At 33.1% G+C, this 21296-nt stretch overlaps 1 protein-coding gene across 1 annotated transcript in view; it reads right to left on the bottom strand.

The window, feature by feature from the left end:
- LOC129231570 (FYVE and coiled-coil domain-containing protein 1-like) overlaps nucleotides 1-21296 on the bottom strand; it is a 55033-nt gene that overhangs the window by 12507 nt on the left and 21230 nt on the right. The window contains exons 4-9 of the mRNA XM_054865927.1: nucleotides 18384-18524; nucleotides 15447-15518; nucleotides 15080-15246; nucleotides 12244-12382; nucleotides 6736-6809; nucleotides 6493-6656 (exon numbers count right to left, since the gene is read on the bottom strand). Of these exons, the coding sequence (XP_054721902.1) occupies nucleotides 6493-6656; nucleotides 6736-6809; nucleotides 12244-12382; nucleotides 15080-15246; nucleotides 15447-15518; nucleotides 18384-18524 (757 nt within the window). The remainder of the gene's footprint in view (nucleotides 1-6492; nucleotides 6657-6735; nucleotides 6810-12243; nucleotides 12383-15079; nucleotides 15247-15446; nucleotides 15519-18383; nucleotides 18525-21296) is intronic.

Here is a 21296-nt window from a genome sequence, read left to right as displayed (position 1 = left end):
AAGTATTTAAAAAAATACATATCCAATAATTAACGAAATAAAAAAAAATTTTACTTTGTGTTATAGTTTAATCTAGGGATGCACTGGATAGTGATTTAGCCAGATATTGGTTATCTGGTGTCTCTTTTCCTGCCGGATTTGGATATCCTGACCTGATATTCCTGGATATCTGGCTGTATATTTGGTTTGAGTTATATTTTTGTTTATTTTTTCATATAATATTAATATTGCTTTGAATATTAATATATTCAAAAGAATACATCAAATGTGTTTCATGCAATATTTATTTAAAATTACTGTATTAAATACATTTAAAGATAATTTTAAAAATCTGGACATTTATTGGGTACTTTAATGATTCTACATTCATTTATACAGAATTTTTTTGGCAAAGGTAAAGTTTTACACAAAATATTTCTTCATATACCCATGGCTTACATGTATATTAGTATTTTTAACTTAAATTTTTGATTTTACGGACCATTGAAACAAATTTTTAAGTGTGTAATACTTGCAAAATATATATTCATTACTAATTGCTTATTTATGCTTATAGCCTTTAATTATGATTTATTTGCCTAAACGTTTAGCAAACATGATAATGTGAGAAAGAAGAAAAAAATTCCAGCTTGTCTAGTTTTAAGAGGAGTTGTTTTCATTAATAAGTGGCTAATTTGAACGTTATGAAAAGAATAAAGGAAAATTTTATTGAACTCTGGGGCAGAAAAAAAGTCATTAAAATTCATCTGTAAAGTTTTTCTTCTTGCCTCAGTAAAAAAGTTTTTATTGGTATCATTGTTTCACAAGCCATCAGAATCAAAAGAATTTGCTTTCTACAGAAAAGAATTTCAAAACACTATTGCAGCATTCAACCAAGAAATAAATCTACTTAAAAATAAACTACTTGAAAACAATTTCCCAAATAATCTCATAAATAATATTTTCTCTAGCATAGCCTTTAATCAACACTTAGCTTCACTGTAACTGTCTAACTGTTCACTAGTATGAATTTCCTGGAGGAAACCATGTGATTGGACTTCAGTTGATGATGTTTTTTGCAGTTTGTTTTTCGGTCGACCTGGAATGTTTTTGACCTTACTTTAATGGATGATCCTTTTATTTATTTTTTATTCATTTGATTGGTTTTGTTTCAATTTTATTTTTGTCGAAAATTTAATTGAGGAATACGAATTTGAATTTGCATCTGGACACATAGGTAAGACAAAAGAAGTTGCCCAATCCCATTCAAATCAGTGAAATATTCAATAGTTAAAGTTCAAATTAACTTCAAAGGCAGTCATTGTATTGCACTATTATGACTTTTATTTCAATGCTGAAAAAACTATCGCTTGAAATCTTTCTTTCTCTCTGTGAGGACTCTCCTCTTCTCTATTCAGCGGCGCTAGTGTCGCGCCTTCTCTATGTACTTTAACTTCTATCTTGTGCTTCCGGAACACAGAGCAGCGCCATGTTTAATACTGTAAATACGTGTATATTCGAATAAAGTAAATTAAGTGTTTCTATCATATTTGTGCTATCCAGTAACATTGCCTCTTCAATTATATGACGGTCACCACAGTTAGTTGGCGACGATGGAAGAAAATAAGGATGAAATGACCAAATAAAGGTAAAAGTTACAATTCGGCGAAATCGAAAACAGCCGTCAATTCGTTTCAACATTGAAGATTCTCCAGGTACTCTTATTTGTTTTTTCTTTTCAAACTGTGACTTATTTTCAAAATATGGATGCTGAACAGTTCAATACATTCATGGCTGCATTTACCCAGCAGCAACAGGCAATGTTAGCACAAATCGAAAAGCACTTGTCGAAAGAACATTCGAATGAAACTTCAATAAATTTAGTCAATGTATCTCCGTTTGAGAATTTTGATTCCAAACGCGAAAAATTTTCATGCTATTTAGAACGTTTTGATAATTACTGCACTATGAAAGGCGTTACTGACAATGAAAAAATTTCTCAACTTTTATGCGTGTCCATAGGTTCGACACACTACAACAACTTAGCAGCTTTCCTTGGACCGGAAAAGCCTGTCAAGCAGCTAGAATACGAGAATTTAGTCAAAGCATTTAAACAAATGTTGATACCAAAAAGAAATGTTGTTGTTTCGCAGCATTATTTTCTAAATATTTACCAAGAAGATCGTCAATCGATTGCAGAATTTATCGCCGCTTTACAGCGCGATGTAGCCGACTGTGAATTCTCAGTAAAATGTGAATGTGAAAAATCTGTCCAGATTGCAGATGTGTTCCTACGTGCACAATTCATTCGTGGCCTACGTGACGATTGGTTGCGTGAACAAATACTACAGTCGGATAAAACAACCTTCGATGATATTCTGTCAAAAGCAATTGCTCTCGAAGCTTCAAAAATCGAAAGTAAAGAACTTACACAAAAAAATTCTTCACGTCAAACGCCATTTGATACTAATAAAATTTCCAGTTCTTCTACACGTCCACGTCAAAAAAATCGTTCCAGTTCTTTATCTAATTATCGAAGGCAAAAACCGGATTATAAAGCTCTAGGCATAGAAAATCTTTGCATAAGATGTGGCAGGAATAACCATAAAGTGAAAGAATGTAAAATCAATAAACAGAAATTGAAATGCGGATCCTGTAAAAAAATAGGACACGTCAGCAAAGTCTGTATTACAACTCTACTAAAGATGCCACGCCAGCCAGGTAATTCCAGTTCCATGAATTCTCTTCACACTGTTACGCCTGAAGCATACAATCAAGAAATGACATACGGGATTAATTCTATAGACTGCTCTTCTACACAATTTAAAGTCATTGATTTATTCGAAGTTTCTCAGGATACTGACAAGTACATAGTTCCTGTTCATCTCAACGGGAAGTTACAAAATTTTGAAGTCGATTCCGGAGCCAAATTTTCACTATTGTCAGAGACTGATTTCAATCGCCTAAATTTAAATTTACCCTTAGAAAATTCTAATATTGCATTTCGCACATATTCTGGGGATATCATTCAATCTAAAGGAAAAGTACATGTTAATGTTGCATTCCGAGGCAAGAAAATTTTTGGAGAACTTCACATCGTTCCAGCAGGATGTGCGGCTCTTCTTGGTCGTCAGTGGATTCGAGGATTAGGAATTGATCTTCAACAAATAGACGCAGATACATCAAATACTTCAGTTCAAAGATCACCTGTTCACCAGGTTAATCCTATCAATGCACTCATGGATAAATTTTCACCACTTTTCGAAGAACGAGTCGGATGTGTTCCCAATTTCAAAGTTTCACTTCAACTTCGAGACGGCGTAAAACCCGTTTTTACAAGGGAACGCGACGTTCCTTATGCTCTCCGGGAACGTGTCAACAAGGAGTTGGACTCTCTGGAAGCAGACGGAGTAATATCCTTAGTTCCTGCAAGTGACTGGGGGTCGCCATTGGTAGTAATTCCCAAACCAAATGGTGGTGTCCGGTTATGTGTGGATTACAAATGTGGTGTAAATGAACGTCTAATTCAATCAAATCACCCAGTAAGAAGAATAGACGATGTATTTCATAGCCTCCGTAATTCCAGATATTTTTGTAAATTAGACCTTTTCAAAGCTTACCTTCATCTAAATGTTGACGAGGACAGCAGCATGATCCAAACCATTTCAACACATCGTGGTACCTATCGCATGCATAGGCTTAGTTTCGGAATCAAGACGGCTCCATCCGAATTCAATCGCATTCTTTCTCAAATTCTTAAAGGTCTACCGAAAACAGAATCATATTTCGACGATATCATTGTACACGGAGAAACACTAGAAGAATGTACGAAGAATTTAGAATTTTGTTTACAAAGATTGTATGATTATGACCTACACTTAAATAAACAAAAATGTTCTTTTTTTCAAGAGAAAATCGAATATCTCGGACATGTCATTGAATACAACAAGATAAGCAAATCTCCAGAGAAGGTCCGTGCTGTTCAAGAAATGCCAAGGCCATCAAATGCCGATGAAATCAGACGATTTTTGGGACTTGTAACTTATTATTCCCGTTTCATTCCAGACTTTTCAACTATTTCATATCCACTTCGATGTCTACTTAGGAAAAATGCACCTTGGTTTTGGAGCGCCAGTTGCGAATCAGCATTTATAAAACTGAAATGTGAACTTTGCTGTGATCGGGTACTAATTCCATTTGATCCCAGTTTACCAGTTAATCTGACTACTGATGCAAGCCCTACTGGAATTGCTGCAGTACTGAGTCACTCTACAGAAGGCGTAGAACGACCTATTGCCTATGCTTCTCGTGCACTCACCAGTTCTGAACAAAATTACAGCCAGTTAGATCGAGAGGCCTTAGCTATCATTTTCGGTGTGACGCAGTTCTTCAACTACGTATTTGGCAAACCTTTCAAGCTGGTTACCGACAATGAAGCACTTACAAGAATTTTTCACCCGCACAAGGCTCTTCCTCGGATGACTTCAGCAAGATTGCTTCGATATGCTTCCTACTTATCAAGTTTTGATTACTCTGTACAATTCAAAAAGGGATCTGAAAATCAAAATGTTGATTGCTTGTCCAGGGCACCAGTTCAAAAGCCCGAAATGTCAGTTGATGAATTCATAGGCGAAGAAGCAAATCAAGTATACGCCGAAAATATATTCCAGATTTCAAGTCAACAAATAACATCGCTGACCATCCAGACTGAAACAGGACAAGATACAGAACTGAAGGAAATAATAAAGAAGCTAAACAACACTTGCGAAGATTCAGAATTTACATTGTTTGATGGCATTCTTTTCCGAGGGGACAGAGTCGTAATTCCAAAAGGTTTACGTTCTACAATACTAGAGGAACTTCACGAAACTCATTTGGGAATAACGAAAATGAAGCAACTCGCAAGAAAATATGTTTATTGGCCAGGAATTGACTCCGACATAGAAAAATTAGTCAAAGGGTGCAAAGGATGTGCACTAACAAAGTCAAATCCACCAAAGGTGTCTATCCATCCATGGGAACTTCCAGCAAATAATTGGGACAGAATTCACATCGACTATGCTGGCCCGTTTGAAAATTACTACTTCTTGGTGTGTGTCGATGCCAAGTCTAAATGGGCAGAAGTTGAAGTTATCAGAGATGCCCCAACAAGTTCTAAAACTATCCATCTACTTGAAAAAATTTTCTCTTCTTATGGATATCCATATGTTATTGTATCCGATAATGCTCAAATTTTTCAAAGTGACGAATTTCACACCTACAGTTCCAATCATGGAATTTTCCAAAAGTTTATAACTCCAGGACACCCTGCAACAAATGGTCTTGCAGAAAGAAATGTACAAACCTTAAAGAGGAAATTAAAAGCTTCATTCCTCGAACAAATTTCAATACCATTCAAGGTTCAAAACATATTGTTTCGCTATAGAGCAACCCCTCTAGCTTGTGGCAAGTCTCCAGCTGAATTATATCTAAACAGAGAATTTCGTATTCGCTTGAACTCTATCTTCCCATATCATCCAACAACATCAAAAATTTCCAGTGGTCCTGTGAGATCTTTTAAAGTGGAGGAGAGAGTCCAGGTTCGAGTCTTCATAAACAACCGAAACGTCTGGCAGTTTGGAAAAGTAATAAAAAAGTTTGGTTCACGCCATTATTTGATTAGGCTAGACTCAGGACGACAACTAAAGCGACATATTAACCAACTGCATTCGACCGGTGTGCCAATGCACCTTGAGGAGGACCCTTCTCGAGAGTGCCGTTCTAATGTTTCCAGTGATTCAAGACAACGAACTGTGGTTTTTGATGTTCCACGGATTCCAGAGAAAGCTCCTGCAATCTCCTGTGACAACCAGAATGTTCCCGAGGCATCCCAGAATACCAGCCAACCTGATGTGCCACTGCCTCGCCGTTCTCAAAGGAGTATAAGACTTCCTTCATACCTAAGGGACTATCAATTGTCTTAAGGGGGTTTCTTAATTAAGTGGGGGAGACTGTGAGGACTCTCCTCTTCTCTATTCAGCGGCGCTAGTGTCGCGCCTTCTCTATGTACTTTAACTTCTATCTTGTGCTTCCGGAACACAGAGCAGCGCCATGTTTAATACTGTAAATACGTGTATATTCGAATAAAGTAAATTAAGTGTTTCTATCATATTTGTGCTATCCAGTAACATTGCCTCTTCAATTATATGACGGTCACCACACTCTCCATGCAAATAATTTTTTATAATGACCTGATTGAAACTGCTATTAATTCTTTTATGCAAATCCTTTTTTGTGGAAAATTTTATTATTTATGTACTGTTGTATCACAAAGTTTTAAATCTGCAAAAAATATATAATTTTACAATGTCTTTTCTTGTTAATGCTGCCATAAAAGCCTTGCAAAATCCACTCTAGTTAATAAGTCACTTCATCGAGTGACTTTGAGTGGGATGAAACAATAAAACTGCACTATATCAAAGCCACCCCTGAGTTGAAATGTGTACAAAGTTAAAATATAAGTTGCATACTAACCAGAATTAAAACTACTGCTGCATACTGGATTAAAGAACACGTCCTGAATCCTAGCTTCATCTTCACTATCATCTTCGATCTGAGGTACATCACTACCTCTCCGTGCATCATTTTTCATTTCTAAGTACAGCTTATAGCATTCATTACATACTCTAACTTGTTTACTATTTAAAAAATACATATACTTAGAATTCAAATGAGTTGTGCATCTAATGAACAAAGCAAAACATAAAATGCAAGTACCTGCTTGATGCAGAAAACAGCCAATTATTTGAACAGGAATAACAAAAAATTCTTCCACAATGCCGACAGTGATGCTGAAAAGGGAATAAGTTGAAACCATATATCAACACCAGCGTTCAAAATAATTTTATCGGCAATAGTTGCATAGGTTAAGTTCAATACATTTTTAAAGTAATAGTTATATCTACATTCTGACACGCTATATTTTTTTTTTCTGTGAATCCAGGCTAGTTGTTGTTTTGTGCCAGCTAGGCTGGAAATTTGGGGTGTGCTGCTTCACTTTTCCAGCTCTACCGTAATTTGATGTGAAGTTCGACTTTCAGAGTACACACATGCAATAAGGACCCGTTTATAGGATAGGCAATCATTCACAGCATAACAACACACTCACACAAGGAAGGACAGGAGAAGGAGAGGTATGTTCATGCCTGAGCAGGGATTTGAACCGAGACCTCCCCATCGCAGTCAGACTTCTGAAGGATTCAAATAATGTCATGTAGGTGATTTTTTTAAGTTTGAAACTTTTGCACATCACATATAAAAAATTCCCTTTCATATATCACCAATAAAGTTATAGTTTACATTGCATATAAGTGCATAAAATTAGAAATCAATTCAAATAAAAAACAAAGTGTTTTCCTTGACAAACCAATAATGAAAGAGTTGACATAGAAACCAATAATGAAAGAGTTGACATAGGAAAGCATCAGAAAAATTACTGAATAAAAATAAATAAATAATACTGTTTTGGAAAATTGGATTATGCTCAGAATTTTAAAGAAATACTGTAGACAAAAACTACAAACAAACAGTTTTGGCCCAACATATGAAAAACTCTTTACTTTTCTCCTTCTTTACTACTACTATTCATAATTTTTAAATGTATATTTAAAATAGAACAGCCTAAGTATTATACTTTTAATTTGCTAAAACCAAAATGATTTCTTTGATGTGCAGGAAGATAACTGGTGAGAATTAATATCACAATTAATAAAGTAACACATTGAGTTTTAATAATGAATATGTTCACAATCACTAGAAAAATGATGCAACAATCTTGCTACACTGGGGTGTTTTTCAATCATTAGAAGTTATTTTCATAGATATCCATGTCATTTATGATTTTTACAGACCCATCTTGCATCTGGGGTTGTAATGAAACAGAAGCTAGAGATGGCTGAGTCTCTAGCATTTATCATTCTCAAAAAATTGATAAAATTTGATCATTTCATACATAGATTGGATATTGAATATGCATTGGATACAGTAGAGTCTCAAAAACTAGGCCTAAAGTGAACTAACTGAAAAGAGGACAAGTTTGAAAATAGTTATTGAGAATGTGTGCGCATCAGGTTTTTCTGCAGTGGCCCCCACATAAGGGGAGCTAGAGGCACCACAGCAATGTAACCTGAGCTGAACAAAATAATGGTTAAAAGTATCTCTGTACACCTATTTCTAGGCTTAGTAAAACTGTAAGGGGCCCTAAGAATGAATGTGTGGCCCATGTTTTCTTCCCTGCCAGAGCATTGCCGGGTTTTCAATTACCGCCGGGTTTTTTTTTTACCAGCGGGGTTACCGCTGAGCCTCAAGACTCTACTGTATATCTTAGTTTCAACTACTTTTAGATAATTTTAGCTAAAAACCAATTTTCAATAGTAAAAACATTGATTGTGTGCTTCATGTATAATATTACAGGGTGGCGACAGATCAGGGAAAAGTCAGGGAACTTTATTAATCAGGGAAATATCAGGGAATTTTGAAAAAATAACAAAAAATCAGAGAAAATTGATTTTATGAAGAAAAAAAAAATTTTGCTTTACAAAAATAAGTAGTCTAATTCCCTACGCATTTTCCGCCAATTATCTGTTCAAAAAAAGTGAAATTAATGAGGTGCGATTATACACTGCCGCATATTTGTGCGACTTTTTTCCTCAACGTCAAAGTATTGAATCTTACTTATTAACCACAGGATGAACTTCCTAAGATTGCTTCTGTGTCTGTTAGGTTGTTTATTTTAACTAGCTTGAAATTTCCTTTTACACTTTCAATGCTACGTAAAATAAACAACCATACAGGCAAAGAGGAAGCCTTCATTAATGCCTTAGCTCCTTTGCCTTTATTCCATTTTCTCGAAGTAATTAGCGTACTGTAATCACGATTTCAGGAAGAAATCTTTGGTTTTTGAATTAATACTATAAAAGCTTAAATGTTATTACTTCTTCGCGTTTTTAATTTAATTGCTAAAATTGAACTTTCAGTTAAAAAAACTTTGTTTTTTGCCGTTATACTATTTGTTGATATAATGCCATTATACTATTTGTTGCAGATTATAAAGGTTTTCTTTTCTTCAGACTTAAGTGATTCATTAATTTTATAACCAAGTTGTATTCTTTTTTATATTTTGAAATTAACTAGTTGCTTTTTTTTCTTTGCATTTCAAAGTTGTTTGTTACAAAAGCAATCTAAGATTTTTTTTGTTACATACTGAAATCATTTGAAATAGAGTTAACTTGTGTACTTAAGTAAATATCTTTATTTTTTTATTGTTAAAATGCTGTATTCATTCATTAAAACCTATGTTCTTGATTAGAGAAAAGCTCCCTATGAATGGATATCGAATGGTTTCATCTGTTTTGCATAAATGTGTCAATTAGTTATATAAGAATAACTACATTACTTCTATTCTTTCACTATTACTTGTTATTTTTGCAACAATTATTTTACTGTTTGAAAACTTAGTTCAAAATAATTTCAATTACTTTTTAGTTCTATCATAAATACACATACCTTTTTAAGAGTAATTTTAATAGTTTCTTAAAATTCTTATGCTAAATGATTTCTGGAAGTAAAGTATTTTTTTTTTTTTTAATTTTCTATAATCTTTCCATGTAGAAAAATTTAATATACTGTTTTGTAGGTTCCCCCCCCCCCCCCACAAAATGACTTGTCATGTATTTTTTTTAAACCATTTTATTAAAAAAGTAGCATCTTTTTAAAATATATCTTTCGTTCAACAACTTTACACAACTTAAAACATTTAAAATACTACATTTTATGCAAACATGCAATGGATTTCAGGTAGAGCAAAGAAAGAAAAACATTATCATTGGCAACGTAAATCAGGGAAATTTGGTGAACTTAATCAGGGAAATGTCAGGGAACTTTTTTTCACAGTGCCTGTCGCCACCCTGTATTATTTTTGTTATGCTAAGATAATTCAGGATATGTATGACATGAATAGAAGGCACTAGGGTAGGCTTTGCCATTCACACCTTCTCAGCTCCTGCGTGAATATATTACTGAAGAAAAATATGACAAATGCATCATGTTATTTGATATGAAAACTTGTAAAGTTTATACAGTAGCTCATTTCTTTTTAATAAACAGTACAGGCACCTATAATTTGCATTGTTGTCAATTATTGGCATGTGTAACTCTTGCGCATCACTTCAAAATTTTCCAAGGGAAAGGTTTGTATTCAATGCATTATGCAGGGGAAAAACAACAAAATACGTACAAAAATGCCAAATTTCATAATGTTTCTAAAATCCAGGGTGGTGGAGTGCGGTCTGATTGCTCAAATGATGGGCTTGATGTAACTTCAAATATGCAAAATTTGACACTTTCTAAGCAAATTCTATAGCCACGAACTTATCTGAAGTGACTGATTTGGCTTTGATATGATATTCTTTGAAATCCTAAATGACTCCAAATACTTATTTTATGAAATTAAATTTAAATTCTCAAACACTGGATATATGTATGTAATACCCACCTTTACCCTAAATTAAACTAAACTCTGCTGTGCTCTAAGCCCATGGGGGTCAAGACCTACTGTGCCCATCTCAGTCAGCAAAACTGAGGGCTCTGGGGTGCAAGAGCAGAAGTTCCGATCAGATGGTGAGCCGCATGTGGAACACCCAGTGTTTAGTTTCCAAGCATACTTGGTCTTTTTTCATCAATCCACAGAAGGAATGAAAGGCTGAGTCGACTGTGCCGAACCTGGGAATTGAACATGGGTCTGCTGCGTGGTAGCGCGACTGAGCCATTGGGTCCCTTACCATACTTGGGGAGTTTTATGATTTTTATAACTGGCATATAACAAAGTTTGATACTATTTTTTACAACAAAAGGGTGTGTATAAATCGAAAAAATGTATTTATTCCTATTGCACATTCATGATGCTACAGTAAATTTGTTGAGCGATGCCTGTTGGAAACAGTGGATAGAATGATATTTCACCTACATTCATTTAATTTTTTAATATAATTTGATTAAAATATATAATTTATAATTGGCTAAAAAATGTTCACCGTTCTTAAGAGTTCTTATTAAAAAGAAAACGCTATTTACCCTACATTTACAGCAGTAAAAAAGTAGTCTTTCAATTATAAAAATTTAGAGAGAAAAAAATATTTTGAAGATCATAAATTTGAAGTACTTCTAACTAAGAGGCCATTCATCAATTACAAAAAGATGCTTTTGGCAATTTTTGACCCCCCTCCCCTCATGTAAAGGTGTGTAAGATTTTTCACCCCCCCCCCCCCCCATTACGTAAGATTCCATTTCGTTTTTTCAAAATAATAAAATAATGAATCTTACATCAATGGAATCGTTATTAAATTCACACTTATTTATTTCTCCTTTTTGTGTAAACAAATATTTACTAAAAAGTTGGAATTTAGACTGAATGTTTTTTTTGGCATTTTTTTGCATATGATGCGATACTAATTAAAAATAAAACATGCCATACATAGTGCAATTCTTTTATTATATTTCACACTATTCATTCTTTATGAAACGAATTTTAAAAAATCTCGTCCTAGTATGTTTTTTACCTTCCAGATGCAAATGAAATATGATTCCTACCAAACCAATTGACCATGCAATTTCTGATATGAAATATCGACTTGGAACATTTTTCGTAAGAGTGTGTTTGACCCCCCTCCCCAAAGTAAGTGTATGTAGAGATTTTTCTAACCCTCCTCCCCCTCAGGACCCTTACATAATTAATGAATGGCCCCTAAAACATTCAGACTTAAGTATTGTCCATTTTTCACTAGAAGGCACTTCGCCCTGCCTCCTCGAACGCAGAGTTCCATTTTACGCGAGGGTGATCCACGTGCTTCTAAATGAGAGAACCAGACAGCATTAACTTGTGCATGAATTTAATGTGCAAAATTGTCTTAGTGTCCTTTACATCACTTGCTTCGCTTGTCTGTTGTCATTTTAATTATTCTGACATTTTAAAAACTGCTGCTTTTTGCAGCAAAATGCTGTGATCCGAATATACCTTCTGTCTAAAACAGTGAAATAGAATCATTGCATATCATGTGACGATGGAGAAGTCAAGTGCTTTCTCATGGAAAACAGACAATATAACATTCTTAAAATATGCATAAGAAAATGAAACTTGGCTTAAAGATAACAGTATTTGCTAGGTTTTTTGAATTAAACTCAGATGACAAGAAATGTTACTTAACAAAATAATGTAAACAAATACTATACCTTTCTAAGCATGAATGAGAAATAGCTTTTACAGCCTAAGCAACTATTTGTTTCATGGTTATTCATCCATCGATCTGATATCTTTGCCTTTTGCATAAAAGCCAATTGATCACTTTTTTTCCACAACATATCTTTTTCTCTAATTAAAACAAGGTTAGAGATAAGAATCTGGCAACTTGCATGCAATATATATGAGCATAAGTTCTTTTTCAAAATATTTCAAGCAAGTAATAAGCTATAAAATTTGTACATGATAAATGAAAATTTACTTAAGACATATTTAAGTCAATTATCAACTAGCAGCAAAGAAAATGTCATATGAATCAAAAGCTAATTAAATGTACTAACATTAATGCAAATGAAAAGGTCATTTAATTAGAAGCTCAAATACTTCTTCTTTTAAACTAGACTTTTTTGGGGGGGGGGGGGAGAAAAAGACTGTTTATTAGCAAATTTGAAAGGCAAGAAATAATTCAGTAAAAAATCAATTGATACTACGGATGATAGTCACTTTAAATTACTAGTAAATACTTAGTCAATTCTTTGTAAATTACTTGTTGTGGGTGCAATTGGCCACAAACATGAGAACATATGAAGAACACTTGAATATAAAATAAAATTCTTTTATTTACAATTTCAAAATATAGATGTCGTACATCCTGCCACCAGCAGGCATGCAAGTGGGAGATCGAATCTAGCAAATAAGCGACTCGCTTTATAATTTTTTTTTTTTTTTTTTTTTTTTGCGGTTGCCACGCACTCGGTGGCTAAACTTTTCAGTTTAAAGTAAAATTACATGCAAATTCAACTGAATATGCAAAAATAAATCCTCTACATACTAAATACTATTTTGTTTTATAAATGCCAAACATTAACACTTAAGCCATTAGTTCAAAAGCTCTCTAGTACTTTTTAACAATGTTCTCATACTGAGATAGCACTATTTAACTAAACCTTACATGCATATTTTAACTTAACATCATAAAAGATAATATTTTTAGATTGAAAAATAGCATGTAATTTCTTTATTTATTGAATTCAGAGTTGCACTTAGGAAATATGTGACGAAAAAGAAATTTTATACTAAGGGGAGTATTTTTTAATAAGTTATATATTTTACTAACCAGAGTGCAGTATGAACTTGTTTTCTCAGAAAAAAAGTTTAGACATTTTTTTATATATATTAAGGCTGCTGATTCTTATGGGGGGTCTAATTTTTTTGTATCTTTTAAGTTTTTGAGATGAGACATACATGATTGAAATATAGTATATAATGACGTGAGTCTCTTGGTGTATGTGTATCCGACAGGATCCAGAAAGTTTTCATGCACCTTTTAAATATTAGCACTAAATTGGGACTATTTCATACTATGGACACCGAATTTAATAAAGGATATGAAAACTAATACGCTATTTAAGATACATTACCAATGACTACCAGAAAGTCTAATAAGTGCTGTATAGCTAACTACTGAGACTATTGAAATATACCATTATATGCTGAATTTCAACAGCGTTTATCTTGAAATCTGAAAAGCTACAAAAAATTAGGCACCCCCCCCCCCTGCCCCACCGAATTCAATATGCTCAAACCCTCGATATATATAAGAACCATGTTCAAAAAAAATTTCCTGCAAAAACAAGTTCATGCCATTTCCAAGATAAATACTGTAAAAAAACCACTAAAATATAATTTCTCATTACTCTACATGTTCTATCTACCTTTCTACATGATTTTTGCTGTGAAGTTTCTTTGACTGAAGAATCGAATAGCAACTCAAATATTGCAGTTGCTGGATGACTCAATGTTCTTAAACACAATGAACTTGTTCAACTTATCGCACAGACCGATAATATATTGCAAAAAAAGAATTGGGGTTCCAAACACATTAAGTATGCCGAAAAGCAGATGCTAATTTTGAAATAAATTCTACAGCAGTAAGAGCACTGCTGTAGTCCCTATTTAAAAAATGATTCTTGTATACAATTATATTTTTTAATCTTACTAAAACCTATATGCATCAGCTTTCTGAATCAAAGTTTCCTAATTAAACACATATTAACAAATGCTTAAATATTTTAATGTTGCTTTATACACTGATTTAAAAGGAGTCAACACTTGAATAGTTTAACTCTGAAACAATCAATGCTTTATGATATAATATTTCTGTAAACAACTGAAAAAAACAACAAGTAAAAATACATTTTTTTTTTTTGAAGAAAATTTTCTGAAATAATTTCAGTTATAGTAAATTTTTTTGCCTCAGAATGATTTAAATCTGATACAGTCAATGCTTTATGCTATAATATTTCTGTAAACAACCCAAAAAGTAATTATAAGTAAAAATTAAAAAAGAAACTAAATTTTCTAAAATAATTTCATTTATGGTAAATTATTTCTATTATAAACTTCCTAGTGCAAGAAAATTGTACTTCACAGTGAAAAAAAACATTTTAAAAAATTATTTTTGAAAAGAAAAAGCTTCTATTGAAAACAAAAAGACTATATATGCTTGCAGTACTCACACTTGCTGGAAGGAGGGAATCAAACTGAAATACTATGAAAAGTTTAATGATAACTCTTTTTTTTTTCAAATTCATTCTTAAAATTAAGATAATTCCTGCAATTTAAATTTCTAATTTTTAATGTTCTTTGGAAAAATATGTATTTAATATGATAACAAGTATGTCATTGTCTCATAGCAACAGTAGGAAATCTTAGAGTGATTCTGAGGCTTAGACATCTTGCCGCTGCTTTGAGGCGACGATATGTGTTTAACATCTCACCTTAATATAATCTCTAAATAAGTACACATTATAAAAGGAAAATCCTTACTTTAACAGCTTCACTACTCTTTTTTGAAGTTGCCTTGAATCATTTTGCAAATGAATAATTTCAGATTCCAAAGTGATTTTATCTCTTTCATTATATGATTTCAAATCTTCCAACTGAGCTAATAGAAGATCATTCTTAGAACGTTCTTCTTCAATATGTGCAATGGACTACAATTAAACAAATACACTTATGTACACATTAAGCTATGAATTTTACAATGTAAGCATTTTTTTTTAAAATTAAGAACAAATGTAAGAATGAAGCAAAGAGAGAAAAAAATAGTTCGAAATATTTTAATGGGTCAAAGATTCAGTTTTCAATGTCATTTTAACAACATTAATAAACAATATATTATTAAAGATTATACCTTTTCAAGATCTTCACATAAAGCTGTACATTCTTCATCTCGTGATTCAAGAGATGTCTGAAGATCCTGAAGCTAAAATAAAATGATTAAGTTTTCTTTAAAAGGGTATTTTCTCTCTTTTTTAATAGTTAAGTTCATTTACAAGAATGGAAAGCATATGAAAATATGGCAAAAAATAAATAAAATATCGATAACCAGATACTGTTTGAGCAAACAGCTGGGGCAAACTTTAGGTATCCCATAAACTGTATGGGCAAACTGGTTAAGGATTAAGCTTTCTAAAACCGGTAATAGCTTATAAAAAAGTGGTAATTACATATCTTTAATTTAGAAAATGCTTAGCTATAATTAACATTTGGTTATTTTTATGATAATATGGCAAAAGTAAAACAAAATAAAAAAAAGGGTGGGCATTGTGATAGGATGAAAAATATATGTAAGACATTACAGTAAAGAACCTTTTATCCGGAAAACCAGAAAACCGGCAACTTTTTCCCGATTTTTCCTGCCATTTTTTAAAAATAAGCATTTTTGTCAATTTTCGAAAAAATAAGCATTTTTTTTAATACAAAAAAGAAGATGAATAATTTCTTAATAAACACCATATTACCCAAGTTAAGTATAACTCAGGAAAATGTTTGCAAACAACAACTTCAAGTGGTTATCCTTTATGCTGAGCAAAATTTCAGAAATATTTTCTTGATAAAATGTACATTAGTAAATCTGAAATTTTCGTCTTTTATTTTAACTGAAAGCTAAGGAAATGAATATTGTCGCATTAATTTCTAAACAATTTCTTAGAAATTCTAATCTAATGCAGTATTTTATTGAATGGCTTATAATTTAAGGCGTTTAGCGTAAGTGACGTCGCAAAAGTGCGGGAAAAGCCGAAACCCAGGTCCGCGAATTTTCTGGATAGTTAGTTGATATTAATGAAATGCAAAAGCATTAGTTATCAATAACTACCGTAATCGCAAACACAAAACCTTTATATATATATATATATATATATATATATATATAAAATATTTAAAAAACGCGATCATGAAAGCGAATTCTTTTTTACACTATAGTAGAAAAATCACACATTTAGGTTTAAAAACTTATTTTTTGATCTTCCCTCCATTTTCTTTTGTTTTAAAACATCGAAAAGTGGTGGATTTTTTTTTCTCCAAACAGTATTATGAATAACTTAAGTTTTTTGGTGTTTAAATTATTCTCTCACAATTAGATTTTTAATATTTCAATATTTAAAGGCATTTCTGAACTGTTTTCTTCTTATTTTAATATGCATAACTATTTATTAAAGATTTACAAAGAATCGGCCAATAGCGTGTTTTAGTGATCCAGAAAACTGGGAAATTCAGATATCCGGGATAGCGATGGTCCCGAACTTCCCAGATAATTGGTTCTCTACTGGTTGGAGGAATTTTATAGATGTATATTTTGTCTACTGTCACAGAACTTTTATAGTAGTTATTCAACCAATTTTTTTAGTCCCCGTCCGTTCTGCTGCTTCGAAATATTTGAAACACACCTTTAAAAGCTTCCCAGGTGTTTTTCTCTTTTCTTCCAAAATGTTTATGAAACACACTGATCTTCATAATTGTGCATATTTGAGATTATGATTTGCGATTTGAGATTGTGAGAAATTGAGATTTGTGCATAAGGCCGTTAAAAATTCTCTCCTTAATCTTAACTTCAAAAAACTTAGAAATTCTCCACTAAAGTATTAGAAAACTATCTCTGTTCACAGCTTTCACAAAGTTCTTCATTATTTCCAGCAGAATGAACATGGGTAGGTCTCCTAGAGGCTCATTTTGGACACACTTCTCTCCTCAGAAATTAAACTTCTTGAAGTCCATTTGTATATTGTGCATTGAGATTTATTATCCCAACCAAGAGTCAAAGTTTAAAAGATAGTAAGTTCCACGGGAGATGCTTCTGTCTGTCAGAAAACAAAGAGCATTAGTGAGATTTCACTACCCCAGTTAGCTCTGTATGTATAAAACTAGAGATATTCTCAACTTTTTATGGTGATTTTTATGTTTAGCAAGACAAAATACTTCAAAAGAACAGTTGGAACCCAGTTTAACAAATTTCTATTTAACGAATTTCACGATTCAGCGAATTTTTCTTTTCCCCCCGACAAAAACGAAGGCAAAACCCCCTATTTACTGAATAATAAACCCCGAAATAACGAATTATTTTAACAATTGAAATTTTTTCTGCTAATTTGAAGCAGTAAATATTGGATTGTGTTCTACATGATACATCTATCTTGTCCGAAGCAGAAAAAGACTTTTCTGGGAATTAGCTATTTCTGACAGGCGACTGGGCAACCAATGAATAGCGATTCTGATGAAAAAAGCGTTAATGAAACTTCCATCAAAACTGTTGATTTTTCTAATGCCTTTACATGGCCTGGAAACTAAAAACATATCTCATACAGCAGGCTGTACATGACACAGTATTTTCTTTTCTCCCTGAAGTCGAAAGAAAACTATTTCGAGTCACATATCAAGGAAATTGTCAAACATCTACTACTCAATACTTTAAAATTTCAAATTAACTAGTGTGTAATAAGTCGTGAAATTCTGAACAGAAAGTGTAGACTTTCTTCTTTTGAATAATTAAGCACAGTTGCTTATTAGGGCTTTTAGATAAATTAAGTTATTTTTTTCCTCACCGATATTATGAATAACCCCGATTTAACATATAAAAGTTTTGGTCCCAATGAATTCATTATATCGGGGTCCGACTGTAACTGTTTTTGAGCGGGATGCATTTCTAGTGCCTGATAGTGTTATTTAACAAGCTTACTTTAAAATTTTAAAAAGCAAGAATTTTTTTTCTTGAATAAAATTTTTAGTTAAAGATTAGGCATTATGTTTAAAATATTTAAGTAATATCACTTTTTTATGTTTTATAACGTACTTCTTCCCATTGGTGCTCCCTTTCATTCTCACGCTCTGTGCGGATTTCTGTCAATGCTTCCTCTAGGGCAAGAATCAGTTGCTCTTGATCAGTAACTTTTTGCTTCATATTTTCTAATCCAGCATTTTGTTCACGAAACTCCTAGAAAAATAATAATAAATATAATTATTGTTAAGGGTAATTCACTGATAGGTTTTTTTTTTATTTTTCAAAACTAAAAACAATTAAAAAGTCAAATTTATTGAATAATCTTAGATACAATACAAAAAATACCATACTTGACAATTATTTTTTGAACATAATTTCTTTCAATCGTTGGCCATAACTGCGGTTAACATTATCTATTCTGAAGTTTAAGTTTTCAATGAAGCCTTTGAATGTTTCGAGTGGCATTTGGTCAATGCCTTGAGTAATAGTGGTCTTCAATGCCTCAATTGCAGCCTTCTTATTCTTATAGACTTTTGATTTCAGGTAACCCGAAATAAAAAAATACCTTGCCTTACATTCAGTGAAATCGTGGCAAAATTGCGAGAATAATTCAGTGACAGCTCATTTTACGATTCGTACCAGTGAATTTGCCACCTTGGTCATATGACAGGACACCTATATGCTTTTCCTTCTAGGTTGCTCAAAATCAAATGTGCACAAGAATAAGCGGGCTACAATTGACACTTTGGAGACCAACATTACTCGAGTCATTGGCCGAACACCACTTGAAATGCTGCAACTTGTCATTGAAAATTGGAAATTCAGAATAGATCCTATTAACTGCAGTTACAGGAAACTATTTGAAAGGAATTATATTCAAAACATAAATGTCAGGAATGGATCTTTTGTATTTTAATCTTCAACTAGCAGTACCCGCATGGGGATACCTGTGCTAAGAAGTCAAAGGAAATCTGTTGAACAAAAAAACTCCATGCCCCTGCCCCCTTCTGATGTGAAATGATCATTTTTCTTTAACAACAATGCGTACACACCATTTCAAAAGACCTATTAAAGTATCTTTGGAATTTAAAACTATTCGCCAAAACACATAAAAGTATTAACAGTAGCTTAAAACTCAAAATTATCCTTCAACTACATAGTTCATTGCTTAACGCGCCAAGCAAGCACGCTACCGTAACCCTGCCCTTTAGCGAGTGAAGCAGTTTTTTTCCTGTAATTTAAAGTGTTTCGCCAAATAAACAATGCTATAATAAAAACGTTATAAAGAACAATCACAATTGAATAATACGACAGATCAAATTATTTACTTAGATAAGTAATTATCTTCAACTATAAGAACAAAAACAAATGTTGAAGAAATAAATAAAACAAAACCCAATAGAAAAATTCTACAAAATCAAATTATGTATACCTCTTTCTCTCTCTCTCTGAACATCAAAAAAAAACGCATTCAAAAATCTGTATACTGATCACAACAGCGAAGCATGGGCATGGTTCCTAGCAGCTATCAACACTATCGGCTAGCACCCTCTCTAAGAGTTAACTTACCTCTTAGATTTATTGAATATATTACATACCTTTCAAAAACCAAACTAGCCCAAACAGCAGTTACAATGATCACATACTACTTTAAAAAAAACTACGGATATCTTGCTGAACAGCCTGTTTTATAGAATGTTCATCAAAAAAATGTTCACATTTATTTAGTCCACTAAACACTTCATGAGGAACATTTTCCACAAATTGCAGGCCACGACGTATTGTTTCAAATGCTTCTCGCATTTCATTTTTTGATGGTTTGGTTATGTTTGCATACTCAATTTCTTCTATTTCTTCGATTTCCTTTTCAGTGCCAGTAATTGAACTTAATATATCTTCGTCTGTAGGATAGTCAGCAACAATCAACGTATCATTAACGGTCAGGAATTAATTAAGATGAATGCCATCTGTGATATGCCCTTGGGAGTGCAAAGTTTCCCATGATTGTTGGATGTGCGGGAACACGTCTTGCTCTTCAATTTCTGGCAAAATATCGAACCCAGCTTTGCGAAACAGTTTCTTATTGCGAAACAGTTGACATTTGATTCTAAAACGTCATTTTCCCACACTTTGGCTAACTCTGCCACACATATCCTCAGATCAATCGCCTTAAGTAAATTTGTCTCTTCATTTTCCAATGTCCAGATGAGTCGTCGAAGAATGCATTTTTGGTAATGAAGTTTCAGGTTTTTTATGACACCCTGGTCCATTGGTTGTAATTTTGAAGTGGTGTTCGCGGGAAGAAAAAGCAAATTCACATTTGACAGTTTTGAAGGGGATGGGCAGGGCAATTGTCTACAAGCAAAGCAATTTTTCTGTTTTGATCGCGCATTTTTCTGTCCAATTTTGAAATCCACTCTTCAAAAATGTCACTGGTCATCCATGACCTCTTATTGGATCGGTAGTCAACCTCTAAAGATGTTACATTTTTGAACACTCTTGGATTCTTACTCTTGCCTTTGACTGATAAACGAAGTTTCTCTTTGCCACTCATGTTAGCACCAACAAGTACAGTTATTCTGTCTTTGCTGTTTTTGCCACCGTGACAGTCATTTTCTTTTAAAGTTAAAGTTTTGTTAGGTAAACACTTGTAAAACAGTCCCATTTCATCAACGTTGAAAATATTATCGGGCTGATAATCTTTCAGGATTTTTTTCAACTCATTGTTTCTCCAGCCATCACAAACTGCGTCATCCACACTTCTGCTTTCTCCAGAAAGAATCTTTTCTTTGATTGCATGCCTTTTCTTAAATTTGTCGAGCCACCCAGAACTGGCTTGAAATTCATCACATCCAAAATGCTTTGCATATTCCAACGCCTTTTCTTTGATGAGTGGACCAGATATTGGCAAATTTTGGTCTCGAACAACCTTGATCCACTTCAAGACGGCCTCATTCACAGTTTCATAGCTGCATGTTTTTGAAC

Source organism: Uloborus diversus, chromosome 10 (assembly GCF_026930045.1).
Source record: "Uloborus diversus isolate 005 chromosome 10, Udiv.v.3.1, whole genome shotgun sequence".
NCBI lineage: Eukaryota > Metazoa > Arthropoda > Arachnida > Araneae > Uloboridae > Uloborus > Uloborus diversus.
The sequence above is the reverse complement of the archived record's forward strand: the minus strand, read 5'-3'. Positions and strand labels throughout refer to the sequence as shown.